This window comes from Myotis nattereri (assembly GCF_964212035.1).
Source record: "Myotis nattereri genome assembly, chromosome: X".
In the NCBI taxonomy this organism is placed as follows: Eukaryota; Metazoa; Chordata; class Mammalia; order Chiroptera; family Vespertilionidae; genus Myotis; species Myotis nattereri.
In genome coordinates, this window is record NC_138078.1 from 36,836,526 (window position 1) to 36,864,052 (window position 27,527).

Consider the following 27,527-nt stretch of genomic DNA (forward strand, 5'->3'; position numbering starts at 1 on the left):
ACAAATTTGGTGAAAAGTCAAGTGCTTTCATTTTTCTTTATTACCTTGAAAGATTCTTAGTAGTCCATGTATTTAAGTATATAAATATATATGTGCATGTGTGTGTATATACATTCATACTTACTTCAGGTGGATGTTAGAGATTTCAGAATAAAATTTTTATGAATTCAATGTTGAGACTAATTTATACATAAAATTTTGGTAATGACTATTTCATTTCTTATTCTGGTAAGAAGATTTTGAAATTGTAATGGTAATAATAAGTAATACGGTAATATATTTGTAAAGCTATAATAATAATACTGATATCATAAAGTGTATTTATAAGGTTAAATGCAGTTTTAACCTGAATGAGAAGACTAGTACTTATCGACTGCTTCTATTTTGTGGTTTCAATAATATTAATGCTATCTGTTAATATAGATAGGCAATAATATTAATGCGTATCTACTAATGCTAAATCTGTCAGTATCCAATGCTAAGATTCTTGCACATTAAATGAATATATTAAAAATTAAAAAAAACTTCTTTCTTTTCTCTTAGAGATCGCCCAGTTAAATTTACTGAGAGATCCAGACCTGGAGTTCAGATATCTTGTTCATCTTTCAGTTCTGGTATGCATAAAAATTGAATGTTTTGAGTACCCAAAATATTAAATGATTCAGTTATGAAAGATATATTTTTCAATTTTGTTCAGGAAAAAACAAAATGCATATGTTTGAGTGTTAATATAATCACACCAAAAATGTGAACCATATTTTTTAATAGGTGGACCTTTATGGACTCTTAACTTGTGATACCTTTGGAGTTTTTTTTCTTATTTGTAAGTGATATGTTTTTATATAATGCAGAACTTAGTTGGTAAAAACAAACCCTTTCCACCCCCAATTCCACACTAAAATCCTGCCCAGACTTTTCAGAAAACATATACTGTGGCTCCATATAAAAGACACTTTTACAGTCTATAGACAGTGCTTATCTACTGCTATGAATTGCAAGCTAATTAACCTTTTTCTCATTGTGAAAAAATATAAAGTAAAATTTACCAATTTAATAACCAGTGTACAGTTCCATGGCATTTAGTATACTCACATTATATTGTATACATGACCACCATCATCTATCTCCAGAATTTTTCATCATCTGAAAATGGTTTTTGAGTTTTTGCACTCGACACCACTGTGGCCACTATACTATAAAGAGAATTGTAGATATAGGTTATTTAATGAATAATTTTATGTTTACGTTAAATATAAAGAATTCCTTGAGGCTGTGACCTTTTATATTTATGATCCAAAGTCCTTTATTTAGTGTAAACTTGGTGGATGTTTTAAAAATATCTTCTGCCCTAGCTGGTTGCTCAGTAGATAGATCGTTGGCCTATGGACTGAAGGGTTCTTAGTTCGATTCCGGTCGAAGTGCACATTCCCGGGTTTCGGGCTCTATCCCCAGTAGGGGGCAGCTGATCAATGATTCTCCCTCATCATTGATATTTCTATCTCTCTCCCCCTCTCCCGCTTCCTCTCTGAAATTAATAAAAATATACTTAAAAAAATATATGTTCTTATTGATTTCAGAGAGAGGAAGGGAGAGGGAGAGAGAGATAGAAACATCAATGATCAGAATAATTGATAGGCTGCCTCCTGCACACCACGTTTTGGGGTTCGAACTTGCAACCCATGCATGTGCCATGAGCAGGAATCATACTGTATAGGTTGACACTCAACTGCTGAGCCACACCGGCTGGGCAAGTTGGTAGATTTTTATTGGGTTAATGGTATAGTTGTATTTTAAATATTTCTCTATTTTTTGAATTTTAGTTATATTTCTCTGAAACATTACTATATCTTTAACCATTAGAAGATAACCTTATGTTTTTTGAAGCCATTTCATTAATGTAATTTAGCATATAACTAAGAAAGCAATCAGAGGGGTTTTTAAGTTCTTTGCTACAATGTTTGTTTTTTAATCCTCCAGGTGGTATGTTCATTACAACAGGTAGTACTGACCATGTGATCAGAATATATTATTTGGGTTCTGAGATTCCTGAGAAAATTGCTGAGTTAGAGTCACATACGGTAAGAAAACAATGAAAAACTATGTTGCTTTCTTTTTTAGCAACCCTAAAAAATTGGTTTTATTTCTTTTCTGGTCTGTACTCTAATTTAATATAGATTGGTACTTAAATCTATATGATAAGATATCCCTTTAGTAATGAAGATCAGTGTGAAAATTTGGATTTAGTATGGTTATAATATTTAATATAATTTCTATTTTACTATATGAAAAAAGAAAAATATATATATTGCAGTGATAATTTATGAAAACCCTCATTTCAACTGCTGTATTTTATTAATTATAAGCTGGTTGTTACTTTAATGTCTACATACTTACTAAAAGACATTAAATATTACTTAGGAAAAGAACAGTGTTTAGTGATTTTAGCTTCTTGGTTGTCTTCCAAATGCTAGAAGGAGGTAGTAAATAAATGGAAAGAATCAAGGGGATGGGGGGAAAAGAAGAAAAATTATTTTTTCAGAGGCCCAGCTCAGAAAAAAAGTTAGAAAACATAAAACATTGCCTGTTGAAATTAGTGGTGGCTGTTAGTCTTTGGAAATAAGATGTCTTTTCAAAACATCTAAGTTTAATTATGGTAGTGATAATCCAGAATCTGTCAGATAAATACTGCAGTGAAGCCATGGAACAGTGTAAATCACAGATACCTCTGAACATAGAAAGACAATTTAATAATTTTTAAAAATGAAAAATAATGAAATGCAAAGGTATTTACTATCTGAACTTTTTAACAATTAAGTTCGAATGAATGGTTTTTGAAAATGTGTACAATATTTGAGGGTACATTTTAGTTTATTATTAAGGAATAAAGAGACGGAAAACAAATTGTTTGGTTTATACTTTATTCTTCTCATCTCAATATACATTATATTAAAAGAAGATTCAAATAGCAGTATCTAAATCAGTGATGATGAACCTTTTGAGCTCGGCGTGTCAGCATTTTGAAAAACCCTAACTTAACTCTGGTGCCGTGTCACATATAGAAATTTTTTGACATTTGCAACCATAGTAAAATAAAGACTTATAATTTTGATATTTATTTTATATATTTAAATGCCATTTAACAAAGAAAAATCAACCAAAAAAATGAGTTCACGTGTCACCTCTGACACTCGTGTCATAAGTTCACCATTACTGATCTAAACTATATTACCTAAAGACTGTCAGGCGACTCCATTGTAAAATAATTAAATAAACTGTGTGAGAAATAGGAAATGACTGATTTGTTTTCTGAAATTTAAGAAAGAGTTAAGTGGGAAATTTCATTCAACTACTATTATATTAGTTATTTTAAGGTGGTATTTTCATTAGTGTGCTGTTTTATTATGGGGGGCATAATAAATTTAATACCTAGTCAGAACTATCTGTCTCTTGAGATTATTGTTTAGAAACAGGTTTGCATATGTTTGGATTGTCTCAAATTACAACTCCATAGTTAATGCATTGTTTCAGCCTTTTAAACAAAATTTGAGTTCTTTAAGAAAATTATAGTATTAAAAAATCTACTCCATGATGCTTTTGCATGTGAATTTGAGGGGAAGAGTATTTTATTCATTTTACAAATTAATTAACTCTAATAGAAATTTGTTTTTTTATGTCATAGGACAAAGTTGTTGCTGTTCAATTCTGTAACAATGGAGACAGGTAACTACTGTAGTACTTATCTTTGTAAACAGATATTTGATATATTTTGTCTCCATTCACTCAGAATTAGCTACCTCGACTCCTTATTTCTATACTTTATTTCTGTCCAGTCACTTAGGCTGAAACCCTTTGTCTATCTCTGATGACATCCTTACCCCATCTCTTCTAAACTTTTAAGTAGTCATCATAGGCTATCAGTGCTTTCTTTCTGAATTATTTTTTTTCCTCTTTTTCCATTTCTGTTTTCCCCCACCTTCGTCAGGATTCCATTATTTGACCCTTCACCATCAGTTTTCTTCTCCCTTCTAAATACATCCTGTCCATTTCTGCCAGATCAGCATTGCTCTTCTCAGAAAATTTTAGTGTTACTTCTTGGTCTATAAAATAGACTTCAGTGTCTTAGCCTGGCATTCAGAACTCTCTACAACTGGATTTTAGACCTACATTCTTAATTCATCTTCTATTCCTATTTAAATTCTTAAATCCACCTAGTTGATTTAATCATTGTTCTTATTATATCCCACATATATTTTAAGATCCATCGTTTCTTTATACTTTACCTCACACCATTCTTACCTAGAAATAGCATTTACCTACACTTCACTTCTCTTTCCCTCCTACATCCATCATCTCCCTTCCACTCTCCTTACCTCTTTTTTCCCTCTCCTGTTTCTTCTTTAAGTTTTGTCTTCCTTTTAAGGTTCATGCCCTACCTGAAACCTTTCCTGACTTCTCCAGATTTTAACTCCCTAGTGTCCTGCTGAACATCTGTATCACTAATTGTATCTAGTATTCATATGATACATATTTTCTATGTCTGTAAAACTCAGAAAGTATATACAGGTATTCGTGTACCCTCTCAAATGTCTGATCCTGAAAAGGTGATAATCTTCCCTTGACTAAAAATTGACTGACAATAGATTAAAAAATGTAACCACTTAACATAACTTGTATTCCTATATTTCTCTAAGGACTTTCTGTAGATTACCATGTTTTATTTTTAACTATTTTCAGACAGTAGGTGATTACTATTATCTTGATCTTTGTTAAATGCAAGAGTAAATAATGACGGTCTACAAAGAATGACACCTATACAGTATTAGCAATGAAAAAAACATTCAAATGATTTTTAAGGTTGGTTTATTGCACAATATTTAGTTATACACCTGAAGATTTGTTTTATTATGACTTTTTCATGCTAAAAGAATCTGAATTAAATTCCTTGCCTTTTTTCTTTTTAAATATATTTTAATTGATTTCAAAGAAGAAGGGAGAGGGAGAGAGAGAAGATAGAAACATCAATGATGAGAGAGAGTCATTGATTGGCTGCCTCCTGCATGCCCCCCACCGGGATTGAGCCCACAACCCTGGGCATGTGCCCTTGACCGGAATTGAACCTGGGACCTTTTGGTCCTCAGGCCAACGCTCTATCCACTGAGCCAACCAGCCAGGGCTTCTTGCCTTTTTTCTTAAAGTAGAAACTCTCTTAATTAGTTATGTGGTCAATAAATACATCAAAATTTTCAAGATGTACAATTTTACTAATGATCAAAGAAATGCAATTTAGAATAATATTAACAATATTTTTCTTTAAGAATGACAAGATAATGAAGAATGATAACACCCAATATAGCCAAGAGTTTAGAGAAAATGGCTACTCTCCCATAATTTTTTATGAGATTATAAATTATTAAAAACTTTGGAAGTAATTTGGCAGTATGTTTCAAAAGCTTAAAAAATGTGTCTATCCTTTAACTCTGCAAAGATGTATAGTGAGATTCATCACATTATCTATGATCGTGAAGGCTGGAAATAGTATAAATATTCACCATTGGGGGTTGATTAAATATATTTTGATACAGCCATATAGTTGAGCACATTAAAAATGATGTCAGTGATTGAGTGTTGACCTATGAACCAGGAGGTCATGGTTCTATTCCTTATTGGGGCATGCCTGGGTTGTGGGCTTGATCCCTAGTGAGGGATGTTGAGAAGGCAGAGGATCAATGATTCTCATTATTGATGTTTTTATCTCTCTCCTTCTCCCTTCCTCTCTGAAATCAATAAAAAATATATATTTTAAAAAATGTGTTAGTTTTGTATTTGTACACAGAAATATTTCTATAAAATATACTGAACTTAGGGAAAAGCATTATAAAACATCATATATTGTGTAATTCTCTTTTCTTTGGATGGAATATATAAGTATATATTTATGTCTTTTATAAAGTACTCAAAGTATAGAAATGTATGAACAGTGATGGAATTATTGCCGAATGAGTGTATTTTTATGTTATATTGAAATATAATCCTCATAACATAAAATTCAATGGTTTTTAATATATTCATAGAATTGTGCAACATTCAACACAATCAATTTTAGAACATTTTAATCACCTTAAAAAGAAATCTCATACCTTGTAGCTCTCAATCTACAATCTTTTTACACTCCCACTCTCAGCTCTGGTCAACCATTATTTACTTTTTTCTCTAGATTTGCCCATTCTGGACATTTCATAAGTGAAATCTTTTGTGACTGATTTCTTTCACTTAGCATAATGTTTTCAATATTCATCCATGTTGCAGCATATATCATTATTTCTTTCCTTTTTATTGATGAATATTATTTGAATGTATGGAATATACCACAGTTTATCCATTTATCAGTTGATGGACATTTGGGTTGGTGCCACTTCTTGGCCTGTTATGAATAATGCCATAAATATTTGTATACAAGTTTTTGTGTGGACTAATGTTTTCATTTCCTTTGGATATATACCTGGGGGTAGAATTGCTAGGTTATACAGTAACTTGTTTATCCTTTTGAGGAACTGCCAACTGTTTTCTAAAGTACACCATTTTTGTTCTCCCCAGTAGTAATATGTGGATGAAAGTATTACTTTTATGATTAGCAAAAAAGTGATTTCCTTTTTGGAGGAAAGTAGTAAGGGTATTTTTACTTTTTCTTTGCAGTTTAAGATTTGTTAGTGGAAGCAGAGATGGAACAGCAAGAATTTGGCAATATCAGCAACAAGAATGGAAGAGTATAGTGCTAGATATGGCTACTAAAATGACTGGGTAAGTTTGGATGTTAGGTATTGCATTAGTTTTCAGAAGGCATAGTATCTTATATTATTGAATCATATTTAATAATGAAAGTAAAATATCTTTTTAGATTAGTAAATAGTTTAGAGTTATTTGGTAGGTGTGAAATTTGCATCTATACTTTGTTTCCAAATAAATTGCCTTTTGCTTTTGATTGACATACTGGATGATAGAAATATTGCTGACTCATTTAAAATTCTGGACTCTTATGATCACTGTGCTCTACTAATGCCCATGGAGTCATTCTCTGCCTTAGTTTTCTACAGGTCATATACAGGGAGCCCCCAAAAAATGTGTGTTGAAGGCAGTGTTTATAAAAATACATTTCATTTTCAAAATGTAAGTGAATCTACAGCTATCAGCTGTTAAAGTATGTATACAGTTTGAGGTTATCCCTATTGTATGTCATTATATATTTATTTTCCTAATTTACTAAGGATACCTTTAGAATTTTTCTTATTGTTAGCATTCCTACTCAACATTATAAGTACACTTAATCAGCATCTTTTTCCTTATCTTCACTATTGATTGAAAGATCAATAGTTTATGACTGAAATTAATTATATTTCCATTTATAACAATATAGAACTGACTTTGTAGTCATAGCCAGCTACTGATGATGTTATATTCAATTAAACCAAAAGTTACCAAATCTCTTCCTGTACTTGCATATGATCTATTAGTTTCACAAAATTTAATACTTAAGGGAATAAAGTGTCCATATATGTTTTCTTTATATTTTCTAGTATCTAGTATTTTAAGGTGTTCGTAGATTTCTTTTTAATTTCGCTTTTCTGTTGTTCTTGTGTAACTACATGCAAAATTTTTGCCACTTGTGTCCTTTTTTTCTTCCCTAAAATAAGCTATTGATATTGGCCTAAGCAGGTATTTTTTATTTTATTTCATCAGTACTTTAATTTATGTTTTATAATTTATATCCAAAACTTTGCATATTCCTGGGGAAATTTTTTGACATAATTTACTATGTTAGTTGCACTTTTGTTAAGAATTTACAGTGTATGAATACTGCAAATTATTTTGTTTAGGAATAACTTGCCCTCTGGGGAAGACAAGGTCACTAAACTGAAGGTGACTATGGTAGCCTGGGATCGCTACGACACCACAATTATTACTGCAGTGAACAATTTCCTTTTGAAAGTATGGAATTCAGTCACTGGGCAACTTCTTCATACATTATCCGTAAGTATTCTATTTTTAGAATAATTAAAATGGTCAAAAAGGGCATTCTAGAAGACAGGAAATTTATGTCCCAGTTTACTTTCTATGACTTACTATCCCTTAGAGAAGTAATTATGTGAGGTACCTCTGTTTACATATCTGCAAAATAGTGATGACACATTGTATAGCTGCTAAAAGCAGTTATGAAAACTTTCAAGATCCTTTCCAGTTCTGGTATTTATTTATCTGTTATGTTATTGTATGCAGCCAAGAATATATGTTATTTTGTTTCTGGCATGCACTGGGACTTTTTGTTGTTACTATTTTAGGGATAGAACTAACTTTGTTTTGACAAGGATATTTTATATATTCTACCTTCATAGATTAGTTTATGTAAGAAATGGAGGTAAGAGGAAGTTGGAGAAAAAGGTGTCTTTTCCTCTTTCTTCTATCTTTGTTAATCTTCACCCAAAGATATTTTTTCCGATTGAATTTTAGAGCGATTGGAAGGGAGAGGGAAACACATACAGAGAGAGAAACATCGATTTGAGAGAGACACTTCAATTGGTTGCCTCCTTCATGGGGCCCTGACCTGGGCTGGGATTGAACCTGAAACCAAGGTATGCACCCTTGACTGGAATCGAACCCAAAGGCCGACTGAGCCAATTCAGCTAGGGCTTCTCTTTCTTTTTTATAAAAAAATGTATTTCTCATAGTAAAAGGCTGCTATACTTGTGTTGTGAAAGTTGATAGGATTAATAACTGAAATTACATGGGTGTGTTTGATGCTTGGCAGTTTAAGATAGTTCAAGTTGACTGCAAGTTAAATTAAATTATTGATTCATAGGTATTTTAAGGGGAAGGGCCAAGTGTTTGCCCTATGGTTTATACCACCAAATTTCAACCCATGTGCTGCAGCACGCTGGTGTGCCACAAGAATTTTCAAAATATGATTATTTAGTCAGGGTCACAGACCTCTTTTCCCTTAGATTGTCAAATTAAAAAATGACAACAACAATAGCCATACAGTGTGAATAAATCAAAATTAAATCTATTTTTTTTGTCAGATCAGCAAAAATATAATGTCTTTTTTGGTGTGCCACAAAATTTTAGTAATTACTTTTTCTTGAGATGAAAAAGGTTTAAAATCGCTGGTAAATAAAGTAGTGATAGGGACTAGAAACCAATTCTCATAACTTGACTGCAGCATACTATGGTTCAATCCTTATTGACTCCTTTCTGAGATAATCTTATCTAATGCATATTAGCTTTCTAAAGATTTCTTTAATTTTGGGTGGATTTCCAGTTTATCTTTCATATACCTCCTAAGTTCTCTTTCCTAAATAAAACTTTAACACAACACCGTTTAGTGGAATTTTAGGTTCTTCCTTATATATATAAGCCAGCACGTATCTCATTCTGGCTTTCTCTGTTCCCTAGTATAAGTTTCTGTTAATATGTGTGGAAAATCCTTTACTATTTCCTTGATTTTTTTAAAATATTTTTTAATTGATTTCAGAGAGAGGAAGGGAGAGGGAGAGAGGGATAGAAAAATCTATGATAAGAGAGAACCATTGATCAGCTGCCTCCTGCATGCCAGGGATTGAGCCCATAACCCAGGCACGTGTCCTGACCAGGAATCAAACTGTGACCTCCTGGTTCATGGGTTGATGCTCAACTACTGAGCCACATCAGCCAGGCTGCTTGCTTGATTCATTGTTAGGAAATGTTTGTCAATGTTGGCACACTCTAATAGAAATGTAATGAGCCACATATGTAATATTAATTTTTCTAGCAGCCCACAATAAAAAGGTAAAGTTCAGCAGGTGAAATTAATTTTAATAATATACTAGAGGCCCAGTGCAGGAAATTTGTGCACTCGGGGTGGGCGGGGGTCCCTCAGCCCAGTCTGCGGCCTCTCACAGTCCAGGAGCCTCAGGGGATGTCCAACTGATGCCTTAGCACTGCCACAGAGGCAGGAGAGGTGCCCACCACCGCTGCTGCACTCACCTGCAGTGAGCCTGGCTTAGGGCTTCTGGCTGAGCAGCGCTCCCCCTGTGGGAGCGCACTGACCACCAGGGGGCAGATGCTCAACACAGGAGCTGCCCCCTGGTGGTCAGTGCACATCATAGCAACTGGTCGTTCTTCCATTTGGTCAATTTGCATATTAGCCTTTTATTATATAGGATTTTATTTAACCTAGTATGTCAAAACTAGTAGCATTTCGACATATAATTAATATAAAATTATTAATGAAATATTTTTAAAAAATATTTTTATTGGTTTCAGAGAGGAAGGGAGAGGGAGAAAGAGATAGAAACTTCAATGATGAGAGAGAATTATTGATCAGCTGCCTCCTGCACACTCCACATTGGGGATCAAGTCCATAACCCAGGCATGTGCCCCAAACCGGAAATCAAACTGTAACCTCCTGATTCATAGGTCAAGACTCAACCATTGAGCCACGCTGGCTGGACTTAATGAAATATTTTGCTTTTTTTTTTTTTTCACACTAAATCTTTGAAATCAACTGTGTGTTTTATACTTAGAGAATATCTCAATTCAGACTAGCCACATTGCAAATGCTTAATACCCGTATGTGGTTAAAACTACATTATTAGACAGCACAAGTCTATATGTCTAAAAATCACAATTTCAAAGGCCATGTTATAGCCATTGATTTTATAAATCCATGTAAAATTCTTTCTTGATAAGTACCTTAATTTAGAGTTTTGTTTAGTTGTACTATTACCATGGGCTGACTCATAGGTTATCTGTTTTCTGTGAATTTTACTGAAGAAATTTTAGAACAGATTACTTTCAGTCCTTATAACAGTCAAATTTACTTAGTTTTTGTAAAGAGCTTATATTTTCTGTGTTAACAATTTGTATATCAGGGTCTTAGTGGAGTATAAAGTTTTTCCATTCAGCAAATATTTACTGAGCATCTCCTATGTGCCAGCCACTGAGTTGGGTATTAGTAATAAATGATTTTATAGCCTATTAGGAGAAAAAATTAATCAAATAAATGCTAAGAAAGAGAAGTGCAAAATAAAATGCAAGTTTCTAACAAGTTGACAAAACCTGATCTGGGAGACTCAGAGCAAGTTTCCTGAGGTAGTGAAGTTTGAGTTAAGATTTGAAAGGTAGATAGAAATTATTCAGATCTTAGCCTAAATGTCACATCCTTGACAAGGCCTTTGCTGATCAAACAATCTGGATTGGCCTCCTCTTGCTTTATTTTAATCATAGTGTTTATCACTTCCTGATATTTTTCTTGTTTACTTTCTTTCTCAACATGGTAGGAGATCAATAAATATTTGATATATTACATATGTGAGGAGGTTCGAAAGTCCTTACAGCAGTAGGGAAAAGCATGTACAAAGGTCCTGGGGTAGAAGGGAATTGAAAGAAAGCCAATTTTTGGCTGAAGCACAGAAAGCAGAAATAGAGTGTCACTAGATAGAATTGAAGAAATGGACAGGGGCCAGACCATTCAAGGTCTTGTGAGATCTCCCCAAAGACTATTTGGGAATCATTAAAGAGTTTAAAAGCAAAGGTATTACCTGTGAATTATTGCTTTTGAAAAATACCATACAAGTCTGGCAACAGAATAATTAGATTGGAGATAAGAATGACATTGGGTATATTGTCGGAGTCAAGAGTAGGATGGACCATTATGATAATTTAAATTTGTGTGGTGGTGGTAGAAATAGAAGTGTACTTAATAAATAAAAATAGGACAGATGATGAGTCTTAAGACATTACTGGATTTGACTAGGTTTTGTTCCCTAGATCCAGTGTCTATGCAGTATCCCAAGGCATATGATCAAAATATTAATTCTCCTATTTAAGAGCCTTTTTTTCCTATTATACACTGAAGTAATTGTATCATTAAAATTTAACAAAGTAATTTTATTGTTTACTTGTTAGGATCCTGCAAAAATATTTACTGTATCAAATTGATTATTCAGGAAGAGATTTTTGTTATAACAAAAGATTTTGTAGTAGTCACTGGGAAAGCAGTTTTGATAAATTTTAATTGTGATATTTATTGTATTGGGATTTTACCTTCTAATCTTAACACTTCACATTTTCAGCCTGTCTGCAATTATTTTTTAATAAGCTTTATTTTTTTTTTCGGGGAGGGTTGTTTTGTTATATATATATATATATATATATATATATAATTTTATTTTTTTCTTTTTTTTCTTATTAGTTAAGGTATTACAAATGTGTCCTCATCCCCCCCATTAACCCCAACCCCCCGCCCCTCACACTCATGCTCCCATCCTCCTGTTGTCCATGTCCATTGGTTTGGCTTACATACATGTATACAAGTCCTTCGGTTTATCTCTTCCCCTTACCCCCGCCCTCCCCTACTTTCCTTCTGGGGATTGATAGCCTGATTGCTGTTTCTCAGTCTTTGGGTCTGTCCCTTTTCATCAGTCTATGTTGTTCTCTATAATCCACAAATGAGTGAGATCATGTGGTATTTATCTTTCTCTGACTGGCTTATTTCACTTAGCATAATGCTCTCCAGTTCCATCCATGCTGTTGCAAAAGGCAAGAGTTCCTTTTTTTTTTTTTTTTTTTTTTTACGGCAGCATAGTATTCCATTGTGTATATGTACCACAGTTTTCTAATCCATTCATCTGCTGATGGGCACTGAGGCTGTTTCCAAATCTTAGCTATGGTGAATTGTGCTGCTATGAACATAGGGGTGCATATATCCTTTCTGATTGGCGTTTCTGGTTTCTTGGGATATATTCCTAGTAGTGGGATCACTGGGTCCAATGGGAGTTCCATTTTTAGTTTTTTGAGGTAGCTCCATACTGTTCTCCACAGTGGCTGCACTAGTCTGCATTCCCACCAGCAGTGCAGAAGGGTTCCTTTTTCACCACATCCTCTCCAACACTTGTTGTTTGTTGATTTGTTGATGATAGCCATTCTGACAGGTGTGAGATGATAACGCATTGTCATTTTGATTTGCATCTCTCGTATAATTAGTGACTTTGAGCATGTTTTCATATGTCTTTCGGGCCTTCTGTACGTCCTCTTTCGAAAAGTGTCTATCTAGGTCCGTTGCCCATTTTTTTATTGGATTGTTTATCTTCCTTTTGTTAAGTTTCATGAGATCCCTGTAAATGTTGGAAATTAAACCCTTATCGGTGGTATCACTGGCAAATATGTTTTCCCATGTAGTGGGTCTTCTTGTTGTTTTGTTGATGGTTTCCTTTGCTGTGCAAAAGCTTTTTATTTTGATGTAGTCCCACTTGTTTATTTTCTCTTTAGTTTCCATTGCCCTAGGAGCATTATCAGAGAAGAAATTCCTTCGGCATATGTTTGCGATTTCGCTGCCTGTGGATTCCTCTAGTATTTTTATGGTTTCCCGTCTTAGGTTTAAGTCTTTTATCCATTTTGAGTTTATTTTTGTGTATGGTGTGAGTTGGTGGTCTAGTTTCATCTTTTTGCATGTATCTGTCCAGTTTTCCCAACACCATTTATTGAAGAGACTGTCTTGACTCTATTGTATGCTCTTGCCTCCTTTGTTGAATATTAATTGGGCATAGTGGTTTGGGTCGATTTCTGGGGTCTCAATTCTATTCCATTGATCTATATGTCTGTTCTTGTGCCAGTACCAAGCTGTTTTAAGAACAGTGGCTTTGTAATACAGTTTGATATCTGGTATTGAGATCCCACCTGCTTTGTTCTTTCTCAGGATTACTGCAGCTATTCGGGGTCTTTTTTTATTCCAGATGAATTTTTGAAATGTTCGTTCTAGATTTGTGAAATATGCCGTTGGTAATTTAATGGGGATTGCATCTATAAATTGTAATAAGCTTTATTTTTGTCCATGATGGTAATGTGGCAGGATACTCTATTGTATTTCTTGTACAGTGATTTGGGATAAGGTACACTTTGTAGATTCAAAATATATGATCATTTCTAGAGGCTCTTGATGTGTAATATGATGTTTTATTAAGTGAAGTTCAACTTCAGGATGTCTTGTATCTTTTTCTAAGACTTATAGCCTGTTCTTAATCATGTACTCTCTAACCAGGAATTAAGTAAAATCAACAATGATCTAAATCAGATGTTGGCAAACTTTTTCTTTAAGAGGCCACATAATAAATATTTTAGGCTTTGTAGGCCACATAGGATCACTGTTGCATATTCTTTTTTTTTTTTTACAACCTTTAAACAATGTAAAACCATTCTAAGCTCACAGACTGTGTATACAAAAACATCCTGGAGCTGGATTTGGCCTTGTATACATGTATATAAGTTTTTGCAGATCCCTGAAGTAAGATCTCTCTATATACTGATAAATCATTTATTTATTAGAAGGCAAACATATATGTAGAACATTGGTTTTCAAAATTTTTAATAAGCAAATCCATTTCTCAGCATATTAAATGAAATTCTCAATTATAAAGTAGATAAAGGACAGCATCAGTTCAGTATACTTTGTTGTTTGAATGTATCGTGAGGCCTCATAAAATACAATTTGAATACCAGTGATAGAGACTGCTGGCTGAAGAACAATGAAAGTTTGTCTGTTATCACTGTGGCATAACTGAGTATTAATGAATGATTCTGTTTGTTACATTTTCTGTGGCCTTTTAAATAGTAGAGTCCTAGAAATACCAATTCCACTTTAGGACCCTGGTTAATGAGCTATAACTGTTTTGAACTATGTATTAAATACTTTTTCATTTCTTCTGTCTATTGAATACTTTATGAAATCAGCACTAAAACATACAAGGAAATCTTACCTAAGTATTCACTGTAGTGTCCATGTATTAAATGCTGCTAACTTGATGGGCATGAGTTAATCTGAATCGGGTTGATAGCGTACTCTGGAGATCTTTTGACCAAATAAACCAGATGCTTAAGGTTGCTTTTCGTGTTTAATTGATTTTATCACAGGGACATGATGATGAAGTATTTGTTTTGGAAGCACATCCATTTGATCAAAGGATCATACTTTCAGCGGGCCATGATGGGAACATTTTCATTTGGGACCTTGACCGGGGGACCAAAATTCGGAATTATTTTAACATGGTAAGAAAAAATTGTGCTTAGTTCATATTACAACAGGTTTCTCTTTTATGACAACTTGGTAATTAAAGTATATTTAGTGCCAAAAAACCTCATGTGACCTGTGTTTAAATCCACAGAGTAACCGAATCATTCAAGACTTAAATGTAAGGCCAGTAGAGAATTATACCTTTCAGGGTGACTCTGTTTTCATGGTGTTAGCATTTACCAAATTCTGGTCCCCAGCCCTAAACTCTTGAAACTCAGATATAATGAACTTTTGGAGCTAACACTAACCAAACTCACAAAAAGGTTAATGCTTAAATTATAATCCTAATTTATTAATCACAACAGTTGACTATATTTTATCTGCTTCTGGTGAACCCCATATGGCTTAATTAGTAATCAGGGAGTTGTTTGGCAAATGTAGCATTGGAGATATGAATACTCTTGATATATATATTTTGTACAAATCATGTAAAAATCTGGTGAGCTGTCTCTTCTCCCAGTAGAATGAACATCTTCCTGTGGTTATGGGACTACTCCTATCCTACATACTCAGTTTCCTTCTCTGAAGAAGCATTGTTCCTAAACATTTCTGAATTGTTATCCTTTGAGGTCACTTTTATAGGTTTTAAGCAGATCCAGGGCATTAATAATAACATCTGTCTTTTATTGATAAAATTGATTTGTGTGCTTTAATTTTAGGATGGTTATTTTAAGACTTACTTGCATTACAATTAATATTTTAACTTTGCTGAGATATCACCTTTGTCAATTTGGTTGTGTTTAGATATTTTTAGTCCCCTCAGTCACTCATTTAGTACTGTTTGAAATATGGCATTGTTAATAATATTTGATACCATGCACTGTATTTTTATTCTCCCTAATTTCTTTTAGAGCTTACTGTTTCCATTAGGATCCTGGCTACAGAAGCCAGAGAGTACATTGGAATGTTGATGCATCACAAAATTCATGATATGAACAAGCAGATGCTATTGCTTATTTATTATTAGAAAATTACCTCTTACAATGATTTAAAATTACTCCTCTAAATTTCAGATTGAAGGCCAAGGCCATGGTGCAGTGTTTGATTGTAAATTTTCACCAGATGGAAACCATTTTGCCTGCACAGATTCTCATGGGCATTTGCTGCTTTTTGGTTTTGGATGCAGTAAATACTATGAAAAGGTTAGTATATTTGATTTTTGTTGAAGACTTTAGCTTTGGATTGTATCATTTATAAATTTTCTTTGAAGTCTTCAGTTAATAAGTGTCATTGTGTGTTAATAGATATAAAACAACTAAGTTACCTTTCTTGGTAAAACATAAGACTTAATAGTGATTAAGATATATACAGGGTGATATAGATATAAAAATTCATTAGAACATATTCTCTGTACTACCTTTCAGGTATAATAGGTGAGGACAACTGTAAAATTGCATCCTGTACTTATCATAAATTGGGAATAAACAGCTGGTGATCGAACATTTATTTTCTTGCTTGGCTACTTTACCTATTATTGATCTTATTAAAATACTTTGGAAACTGAATTCACCAGTTCCTTATATTTTATTAGCTGTGAATTTGAAATAGATTTTAGAATCTTAGAGTTGGAAGATAATTCAGAATCACTGAGTTCAGCTCAATACTTCTATCACATTTTAGTGTCTAGGCCAGTGATGGCGAACCTTTTGAGCTCGGCGTGTCAGCATTTTGAAAAACCCTAACTTAACTCTGGTGCCGTGCCACATATAGAAATTTTTTGATATTTGCAACCATAGTAAAACAAAGACTTATATTTTTGATATTTATTTTATATATTTAAATGCCATTTAACAAAGAAAAATCAACCAAAAAAATGAGTTCGTGTGTCACCTCTGACATGCATGTCATAGGTTCGCCATCATTGGTCTAGGCAATTGATATCTACATGCATCACTGTTTATATTGCATTCCATTCTTATTTGAATAAAAATAAGCAAGAAAAATAGTCATAAAGGTTTATATGTTTTTTGAAACTTAAATAAAAATAAGAGAAATATGATATAGGCCCAGAAAGAAGTACAGATTGCAGGATTTTGTGGAGAAAATATGGGATTACAATCTAGGTGAATCACTTCTACCTATAGAAAACATGTGGCAATAAAGGAATAGAAGAGAATGCAAAAATTGTCTGATTTGAAAAACGCATGTGCTCTAGGAGTGAAAATAAGTGCTTATATCTGTAAATTCCCTGTGCACATAAATACTAAGCATCTGTCATAAAGATTCCAGATCAGATGTTCTTCCACACGGATTATCGACCTCTTATCCGTGATGCCAACAACTATGTATTAGATGAACAAACCCAGCAAGCTCCTCACCTCATGCCTCCCCCATTCTTGGTGGATGTTGATGGAAATCCTCATCCTACAAAATTCCAAAGGCTGGTACCAGGACGGGAAAATTGTAAAGATGAACAACTTATACCACAGCTGGGATATGTGGCTAATGGTATGTTATCTCTAAAATTAAATTTAAAACATTTTGCAAAATGTTATACTTGCTGCTGTTCTCTCTATGATATATGCCTCCTGTGAAACTCTGTGGCAGATTATATTTTAGCTTTATTAAGTTTCAGTTACATAGTACTTTTTACCTTGCTCCAGAGTATTTTTACATTGCTTATTTCACCTGGACACAGATAAATGGATTAGGGAAAACAAGAATATGCTCAAGAAGAGAATGACCTGCTTTCTTAATGTCCTGAACATATGTATGATCATGTTGTTTATAGCATTAACTTTTTTTTAAATATATTTTATTGATTTTTACAGAGAGGAAGGGAGAAGGATAGAGAGTTAGAAACATCAATGAGAGAGAAACATCAATCAGCTGCCTCCTGCACACCCCACACTGGGGATGTGCCCGCAACCAAGGTACATGCCCTTGACTGGAATCGAACCTGGGACCTTTCAGTCCACAGGCCGACGCTCTATCCACTGAGCAAAACCAGTCAGGGTGATATAGCATTAACTTCTAGTAATGATTGCCTGTGCTAACTTTAATGTGTCAAGCTTTTATAATAGGTGAAATTCCACTACTCATAGTATTAGTATTTTAATTTGAGAGTCCATAGTTAATGGACCTAAGAAGAGTAAATTTCAAAACCAAAAGCTTGGAAGTGGCTATTTACCTATCCTCATGTTTGAAAAGCAAAAAACTATTGTGTTGGGAAGAGGGGATTGTAAGTGCTTAAATAATACACAATCTTGGAGGATATTGAAACAGTGGTGATGCATAATGGGAGGATATATATATGCAAAAAGACTGAACAGTGGAACAACCAAACAGAACAACCGGTTGCTATGATGTGTGTGGACCACCAGGGGCACACGCAGAACGTGGCGGTCATCGGCCGTGGTGGGATGGTGAAACCAGTGAGTTGGGGTGCCAGACCAAGGCAGGGCACCAGTTTCTGCCAATGGGGCGAGCCTCTGGAGGTTAATGAAAACTCTTTGCTCCCGCATGCTACAGTCCCACCTGGCGCTCGCACCCACTGCCGGCAAACAGCCCTGCTCACATCCACTGCTGGCACCCAGTGCGGGTCCCGATCACCCCTGAGAGCTTCTCCACCTCCCCCTTCTCCTGAGGGGTGATCAGGACAGCATCCACCTCTCACACCTGCTGCTGGCGGCAGCCCCGCTTGCACCCACTGCCGGTGCTGGCCCTGCTGGCCCCAATCGCTCCATGTCATCAGCGGGTGCAAGCGGGGCCAGCAGCGTCAGAGCATGGGAGCAGTGGCGGCGGGAGTGGGGCTGCTGGCAGCCAGGGGACTGGGGTCCATAGCAGGAGGGGCCGGGCGGGGGAGCAGAAGATGCACTGAGACCCGCCCCTGTGCCCACCACAGCCTCGGCCCACAGTTCCTTTCAAGGTGCACAAATTCATGCACTGGGCCCCTAGTAGTAGAATAAGACATTGAAATAAACTTTTCTCTATCAGAGCAGCTCTTCTGGTTAGCATATTTCCCTTGTGTATACTGCCTCTTCCACACGACCCTCACACCTGAATGCTTTCATATCTTTGTTATATGTAGGTATGACCTAGTGAGTTATTGACTTGCAAATTACTTTTTACTAGGGAATTTAGACTTTACCTTTATAGAGTGAAATGTTGCACATTTTTTATGATTTTTCTTGTAAAAATTTATAAAGCAATGAAAAGGTGTTACCATGTGTTCATGATTACTTTGATTATATGCAATTTTTAAACAAGGGGGAAGCATGAATATTAAGTAGGAGATAAAATTAAAATATTTGAATAAAAACATTTGTAATTCATCCACTTGATTTCCTGTAAGACTCGTTCATTTGGCTGTTCTACTAGATACCATTTAATCTGACTAGAGAATAAGATGAAAAACTGGTTTATGATGTAGCTGAGAAAGAAAAAGATCATAGAAATAAAGTATTTATTCGCAAGTAATTGAATTTCAGTGTATCATAAGAATAATTTTCTATTCATCAATATATTGAGAGAACATTTGAAAGTGGCGAACATCATTTGGTTTCTTTCAGAAAGGAAATTCTCATGAAAGTAAGATGCAAAATATTTTAGTTATCTGTGTTTGAACTTGTTAAAACCTTACTCAAACCTCTACTTCCAACTTTTAGTTTAGAATATTCCATGGAGAAAATTCATCTTTAAATTAATAAATTTAATAATTATTTTTTAAGATAAGAAAGCCCTCATAATGTCTAATTTTAAGATATTGGGTAAGTCAAGCTGACATGCCAAATTTTTTTTTAAGTTCTTTTAAAAGTATTTAATTTGATATATGCTTTGTTTTCATTTTTATCCTGTTGTGTTTTTTTTATCTATAAATTTACATATTAAGTTTGTTTTTTTACTCTGTTTAGGGTATACTAAAACATAAGTAACTTAGTGGCCTTGTATTTTTGGTCTCATTAAGGTGATGGTGAGGTGGTAGAACAGGTAATTGGGCAACAAACCAATGACCAAGATGAGAGCATTCTTGATGGAATAATCAGGGAGCTACAGAGAGAACAAGATCTGAGACTAATTAACGAAGGAGATGTTCCACATTTTCCAGTTAATAGATCATATCCTGCTAATGGTGGTAAGTGTGTGTGTGTGTGTGTGTGTGTGTGTATGTAAAAGGTATGATAAATGTGTTTTAATTATTTTACTTATACAAAGTAATTGCATGTGAGAAACATTTTAGGTTTATAAATAAAAACATTTGGAGGGGTGTTTTTTTTATTTTTTTGTACTAGATATTTCTTTTTAATTTTTTAAAATGTGCTTTTATTATTGATTTTTTTAGAGAGAAAGGAAGGGAGAGGAATGAGAGAGAGAAAGAAAGAGAGAGAGAGAGAAAGAGAGAGAGAGAGACGAGAGAGACATCAATGTGAGTGACATTCATTGGTTGCCTCCTGTATACGCTCCAACCAGGTATCAAACCTGCTACCTGGATATGTGCCCTTACCAACTGAGCCACACCAGCTAGGGCTTTTCTTTTTTAATTTATTTTTCAGTTACAGAAAAATAACATTTTTATTAATTTACAATTGTGATAATAGATATACCAATAGTACTATAATCTCATTATCTTTGTGGCTCAAATGACTTTAGGAAATATAGGTAGTTTATTTTAATATACAGTAGTCATTTCCCTCCCCCCTTATCTTCATAGGATAGGTTGCAAGATCCCCAGTGGATGCCTGAAACTGCACATAGTACCAAACCCTATATGTACTATCTTATTCTGTATATATACCTATGATAAATTTTAATTTATAAATTAGGCACATTAAGAGATTAATAACAGTAGCTAATAATAAAATAGGATAATTATAACATTATAGCATAATCAAAGTAACATGATTATGATCTCTCTCTCTCTCTCTCTCTCTCTCTCTCTCTCTCTCTGATACTGATCTCTCTCTCTGATAACTAAGCTCCCTCTGTTAACTGAAAACTAAGTGACTGGTAGGGAGCATATATACAGCATGGATACTTTGGACAAAGTGATGATTCCTGTCCCAATATTTCACCACACTATGCAGAATGGAGTGCAATTCAAAACTTATGAGTTATTTATTTCTGGAATTTTCTATTTCATATTTTCAGGCCTCAGTTAATCATGTGTAACTAAAACTGCTAATAAGAGGGAAAGTGTATTAGGTTTCTTTGAACAGATTTAAAATGCCATTAGTCAAAGGGATCCCGTCTAATTCTATTTGCAATGTTCTTTTGAGTGTTCTCTGGTGCTTATTTTAAGTTGACTTTCAGTTTCCATTTTTTGGTTTATTTTAAAATACAACATAAATAAATTAATAGGGACCTTTCTAGGGGATTAAAAGGAAAAATATAATTTTTATTACTATTTCCCTTTTTATTGCTTATCAATTTTGAAAATGAAATTTTGAATATTAAATTCCTTTCCAATTTATATTTTTTCTCTTACTAATTTTGAAAGCCTTGTTGAAGCTTTATTCAGAGTCCTCTTAATGGTCTAAATAAAGATAGAATTTAAATTTAATAAGCAGCTTTCTGAGCTAGTACTAATAGACATTTGTGATTCTACTGTCATGTTAAATATACTTCTTGGGGAGCATTTACTGAGCAGTTAGTAGATGAGAGATGTAAAAGTGTTTTGAAAAATATTGAAAGGGCTATGGAAACTTTACACATTTATTTAGTGCCAGCTTCGTTCATGATACTAATAAAAGTCATCAAGGGGATGTATAGAAAATGTAGAACCAAGGGTTATTAATGTTGTCCAGTACTATTACTTGGAATCTCCTATTTTATTTAGAACTCTGATCTGAAAAAATTTGGTGCCTTTGCTCAGAAAGGGTATCTTTCTTTGTTTTTGTTTTAGCTCTGAGAAGTCCAAATATGGACATATCTTCTCCAAATATTGGGCTCCGACGTAATGGTCAAATTGAAGGTGTCCGACAAATGCATAACAATGCTCTTCGTAGCCAGATGGCCACTGAACGAGATCTCATGGCATGGAGCAGAAGAGTGGTGGTAAATGAACTAAATCATGGGGTTAGTAGGTGAGTTAATAAGGTAACATTCATAAGAAAATTGAGAGCTTTGTTTTTTGTAAGTAAATCAAAATGTTTTCTGTTATTCTAATAACTAAAATATTTTTTAAATCCACTAAGTTGTGCATTAGTTTTTTCACTTTATTTCAGTTAGTGCATTCCATAACAATTTAATGATTGTCTTCAATTTTCTTAGCTTTGTGTTAAATATTGAAAAATGAAAATTAAGATCTTTGTCTTCCATGTTGATAGGGTAGATTAGAAGATAAGAATATAGATAATGTTAAGTAAAAACATGAGGCTATGTGGATAAATATGTCAGTGATATGAATCTAAACTTCAACAGTGTTTCTTAGAAGGCTATCAACTGGAGTAGTTTGCAATATAGATATATAGTAGATTCTAGTGGTTAAGGTGTATTTAAGTGTTATTTAAGTGAACTTGGAGTATGAAAGGATTTTGTTAGGATAAATTTTAAAATTAGAATCCCTATCCTTTATATTCATTAGAATTCCCCATACAAGTGAAATCCTATCGTACTTGTCTTTCTCTGACTGGCTTATTTCACTTAGCATAATACTTTTCAAGTCCATCCATGTTGTCACCAAGTGTAAGATTGCGTTCTTTTTTACAGCTGAGCAGCATTCCATTGTGTAAATGTACCACAGCTTTTTTATCCACTCATCTACTGATGGGCACTTGAGCTGTTTCCAAATCTTAGCTATTGTAAATAAGGCTGCTATGAACATAGGGGTGCATGTATTCTTTCTGATTAGTGTTTCAGGCTTAGAATATATTCCTAGAAGTAGGAACCCTGAGTCAAAGGCAGTTCCATTTATTTATTTATTTATTTATAATTTTTTTTTTTTTTTGAGGAAACTTCAAACTATTTTCTGCAGTGGCTTCACCGAGTTGCATAAAAAATTTTTTAAAATGTATTTTTATTGATTTCAGAGAGGAAGGGTGAGGAAGAGAGAAACATCAATGATGAGAATCATGGATTGGCTGCCTCCTGCATGCCCCCTGCTGGGGATCGAGCCTGCAACAAGGGCATGTGCCCTGACTGGGAATCAAACCAAACCTCTGAGCCACGCCGGGCTGCATAAAAATTTTTCAAAAAAGAATCTCTATCCTTTATGTCAGGGGTGGGGAACCCTTTTTCTGCCAACAGCCATTTGGATATTTATAACATCATTCAAGGGCCATACAAAATTATCCACTTAAAAATTAGTCTATTATATTTGGTCAAACATTTAGTTAACTCACCCCAAATGCCTTGGCAGGGTCAGACCAAATGATTTCAGGGGCCAAACATTCCCCACCCCTGCTTTATGTGAACCCTAACATGTGCTATAACAGTGATGGCGAACCTTTTGAGCTCGGCGTGTCAGCATTTTGAAAAACCCTAACTTAACTCTGGTGCCGTGTCACATATAGAAATATTTTGATATTTGCAACCATAGTAAAACAAAGACTTATATTTTTGATATTTATTTTATATATTTAAATGCCATTTAACAAAGAAAAATCAACCAAAAAAATGAGTTTGTGTGTCACCTCTGACACGCGTGTCATAGGTTCGCCATCACTGTGCTATAATATCAACTCCAAAAAATCCACAGTAAGTGGAAATCTACACTAATAGAAGAGAAACATACAAATTGGTGTCACTCTGCTACGCCCACCAGCCAATTGGATGAGTATGCAAATTAACCCAACAAAGATGGTGGTTAATTTGCATATGCAGGCGTGGAGCGAAGACTGAAGGCTGAAGAGGTTTGGCTTCTCCACTGCACCCGGTGCTGGAGGAAAACCGGTGCCGGCAGCCAAGGGAAGGGAAGGCCTATTGCACGAATCATGCAACATGCATCAAGTCTTACCTAATAATAGACAAACATGTAAATTGACCATCCCTCTGCTACGCTCACCAGCCAATCAGGAGAGTATGCAAATTAACCCAACAAAGATGGCGGTTAATTTGCATACATAGGCGTGAAGCAGCAGAGCAAAGACTGAAGGCTTCGGCCTGGGTCCCAGGTGCCAGAGGAAGACCGGTGCTGGCAGCCAGGGCAAGGGAAGACCTATTGCACGAATCTTCATGCAATGGGCCTCTAGTAGATTTATAAAAGAGAAAGGACAGTGATAGAGAACATATAAAATTTATTTTAATCATGTTAGCTCCCTAACCAAGCCTTTCAGCAGCTCAGCCAACAAGTGGAAAAATTAAATTAAAATTACAACTTTGCTTTCTTCAGTAGTAATAAGAAAAAAAGGAGCCATAGCTAATTTATGAACTGAATGCCACCCTCTGGCAATAGAGCAGTTTGAAATAATTCTTTGCTCAAAACGTTAAAACATGAATTGAAAGCAGGGCCTGAAATAGCTACCATATGCCAGTGTTCTAAGCAGCATTTATTAAGAATAACTGAACAGGAGAAATAACTCAAGTGTCTATTAACAGATGAATGGATAAGCAAAATATAATACATACACACATGTATAATACATATTCAGCCATGAATGGAGTTCTGGAGTCCTGCTAGAACATTGAAGACATTAAGCTAAGTGAAATAAGCCAGACATAACAGGACAAATATCATATTATTCAACTTATATGAAATACCTAGAATAGGCAAATTCATATATACATAAAGTACATTAGAGTTTAACAGGCATTCAAAAGGAAAAATAGAGAGTTATTGCTTAATGGTTACAAAGTTTAGATTTTGAGTGATGAAAAAGGTTTGGAAATAGTGGTGATGATTACAGAACATTGTAAATTTTGTTAATACCACTGAATTGTACATGTAAAAATGGTTAAAATGGCAAAATTTACATGTAGTAGAAGTATTTTTATCTGACTTTTAAACCGTCGGTTTGCTTTTTGATAAGTTTCTGTTACTTTGACCTTTGATTTTTTTTTTTTAATTAGGGTTCAGGAAGAATGTAGAACTGCGAAAGGTGACATAGAAATCAGTCTCTATACAGTTGAAAAGAAGAAAAAACCATCTTATGCTACCCAAAGGGTGAGTTTAGTTTGACAGTACTTTGGGACACACTATTTGCAAATATTTGCAGATACCAGGTTTTTGAAAGATTCAGTTATGTATTAAGGGACTGTTTTGATAGGTGTCTGTATATAGGGAACCTATTTTTTGAACCCAAAATTGAGATACATGGTTATTAATAAGGATAAAGTTACACAAAGTCTGGACTATGCCCCAAAATCTAGGACATATAATCATTGTGGGTAAGGCTATTTCTATTAAAATACCATTTTTGTATGATATTTAGTCCATGGGCTAAATCTGCTCTACTGCCTATTCTTGTTAAAGTTTTATTGGAACCCAGCCACACTTATTCTTTTTCTTTTTTTTTAAAATATATTTTATTGATTTTTTACAGAGAGGAAGGGAGAGGGATAGAGTTAGAAACATCAATGAGAGAGAAACATCAATCAGCTGCCTCCTGCACATCTCCCACTGGGGATGTGCCTGCAATCCAGGTACATGCCCTTGACTGGAATCGAACCTGGGACCTTTCAGTCCACAGGCCGACGCTCTATCCACTGAGCCAAACCGGTTTGGGCCACACTTATTCTTTTATATATTGTCTATAGCTGTTTTCACATTATACAAATTTGAGTAGTTGCAACAAAAATCATGTGACCTGCAAAGCCAAAATATTTACACTCTGGGTCTTTACAGAAAAGTTTGCTGACTCCTGCCCTATGCACACTCTTGGGCTACCTAATCACACAGTAGTAAAATATGATCTATACATTGGGAAAATTCATATTCTCAGTAAAAACTGCAAAACAGGGAGTAGGATTCCTGTACTCTATTAGGTATATGGTAAGCCCCTTACTAGAACTCTGAGGTGAACGAACTAGTGACATAAGGAAGTACAGTTTTCTTCCTGGGTGTAACCATAACTCCTAAAGAGTATTGTAGCTTTGGAAGTCTAGGATGATTTTAATTTTATTAAAGAAATCTAATCAATGGACAGTGAATTTTAAATGTGTTATTTTTTTTCCGTATTGATAAACACGGTTTTAGTTAACTATTATAAGGTTATCTCTAGCCCTGGCTAGTTGGTTGAGCATCATCCCATTCACCTGGAGGTCATCGGTTTGATTCCTGGTTGGGGCTCCATCTCCAATAGGGGGCCTGCAGGAGGAAGGCCAATTGATATTTCTCTCTCCCTCTCCCTTCCTCTCTCAATCTAAAATCAATAAAATCGTTTTTTAAAAGAATATCTCTAAATAGTCTTAGATTATTTTGCTGCACAATTTCTTAATTTCTGTTGAGATTTTGTTAGCTTATTTGATGTTCTCTGATAAGATTATTTTCTTAGAGATTTGGAAGGACTCATATCTATGATTTATATTTTTTCTTACTAAGCTGATTTGTCAAACATCAGACTTGTCTGATACTAATAGATAGTGCAGTTGGGACTAAAACATTTTTATTTATAGAAAATGAGAAATACTTAAATGTAAGAAACTAGCCCTTTTATACTGATAAGACTTTTAAACTTATTTACTCCTGAAGACATAGTAGGATTGTAGCTTTGACATGTTATATCAGTAATATTTTATATTTTTAAAGGTTAGAATAAAATAGTTTTCACTTTACATTTTGGCTGTTAAAAATTAATTATTTTGAACTGTTTGCTAAATGTAGTTTTTATAGAACTAAAGAAGTACATATTATATTAAAGCTTATATATACACTAGGGGCCCGGTGCACAAAATTCGTGCATGGGGGGGTGGAGGAGAGTCCCCTCAGCCCTATGTGCACCCTCTGTCATGTTCCGGGACCCCGGCCACTCCAGGCCTACAGGCTTGGGGTGGCCTGGCTCCCGAGGATGCCTGTCCCGGGGACACAGGCCTTTTGGCGCCAGTGCGCGCGAAAGCGGGGTGGAAGCTTCCCCCGCATGGCAATGCAGGAGAAGCTCCAGACCCCGCCCCCGGCTTCCATGCATGCGGCCCCACCCCCGGCTCCCCGGAGCCCGTGTGCGCCGCCCCGACCCCAGCTCCCTGGCACCTGTGCGCGCGCGCCAGCTGGGCAGTAGCTTCCCCAGTGTCCGCATGTGCTGCCCTGCCCCCGGCTCTCTGGCGTCCACGTGCTTGCCATGGTGACACGTGGGAAGCTCCTGCCCCGCCCCCGGCTCCCTGGCGCCTGTGTGTGCACAAGCAGCTGCGGGGCCAGAACTGGAGACGCAGGGGAAGTACCTGCCCTGCCCCTGGCTGCCCGGTGCCTGTGTATGCAAATTAGCCCACCATCTTTGTTGGGTTAATTTGCATAATCACTCCTCATTGTCTGGTGGGCATGGCTTGTGGGCATCACGGAGGGGCAGTTAATTTGCATGTTTCTCATTTATATAGAAAGATAGCTATAGCTATGACATAGATA

General features: G+C 35.1%; 1 protein-coding gene across 1 annotated transcript in view; it reads left to right on the plus strand.

The window, feature by feature from the left end:
• Positions 1 to 27,527, plus strand: part of BRWD3 (bromodomain and WD repeat domain containing 3) — a 144,418-nt gene that overhangs the window by 65,312 nt on the left and 51,579 nt on the right. The window contains exons 10-20 of the mRNA XM_081080783.1: positions 544 to 614; positions 1,978 to 2,078; positions 3,680 to 3,720; positions 6,694 to 6,798; positions 7,872 to 8,025; positions 14,938 to 15,072; positions 16,111 to 16,239; positions 17,320 to 17,545; positions 20,004 to 20,171; positions 21,939 to 22,119; positions 25,043 to 25,136. Of these exons, the coding sequence (XP_080936909.1) occupies positions 544 to 614; positions 1,978 to 2,078; positions 3,680 to 3,720; positions 6,694 to 6,798; positions 7,872 to 8,025; positions 14,938 to 15,072; positions 16,111 to 16,239; positions 17,320 to 17,545; positions 20,004 to 20,171; positions 21,939 to 22,119; positions 25,043 to 25,136 (1,405 nt within the window). The remainder of the gene's footprint in view (positions 1 to 543; positions 615 to 1,977; positions 2,079 to 3,679; positions 3,721 to 6,693; positions 6,799 to 7,871; positions 8,026 to 14,937; positions 15,073 to 16,110; positions 16,240 to 17,319; positions 17,546 to 20,003; positions 20,172 to 21,938; positions 22,120 to 25,042; positions 25,137 to 27,527) is intronic.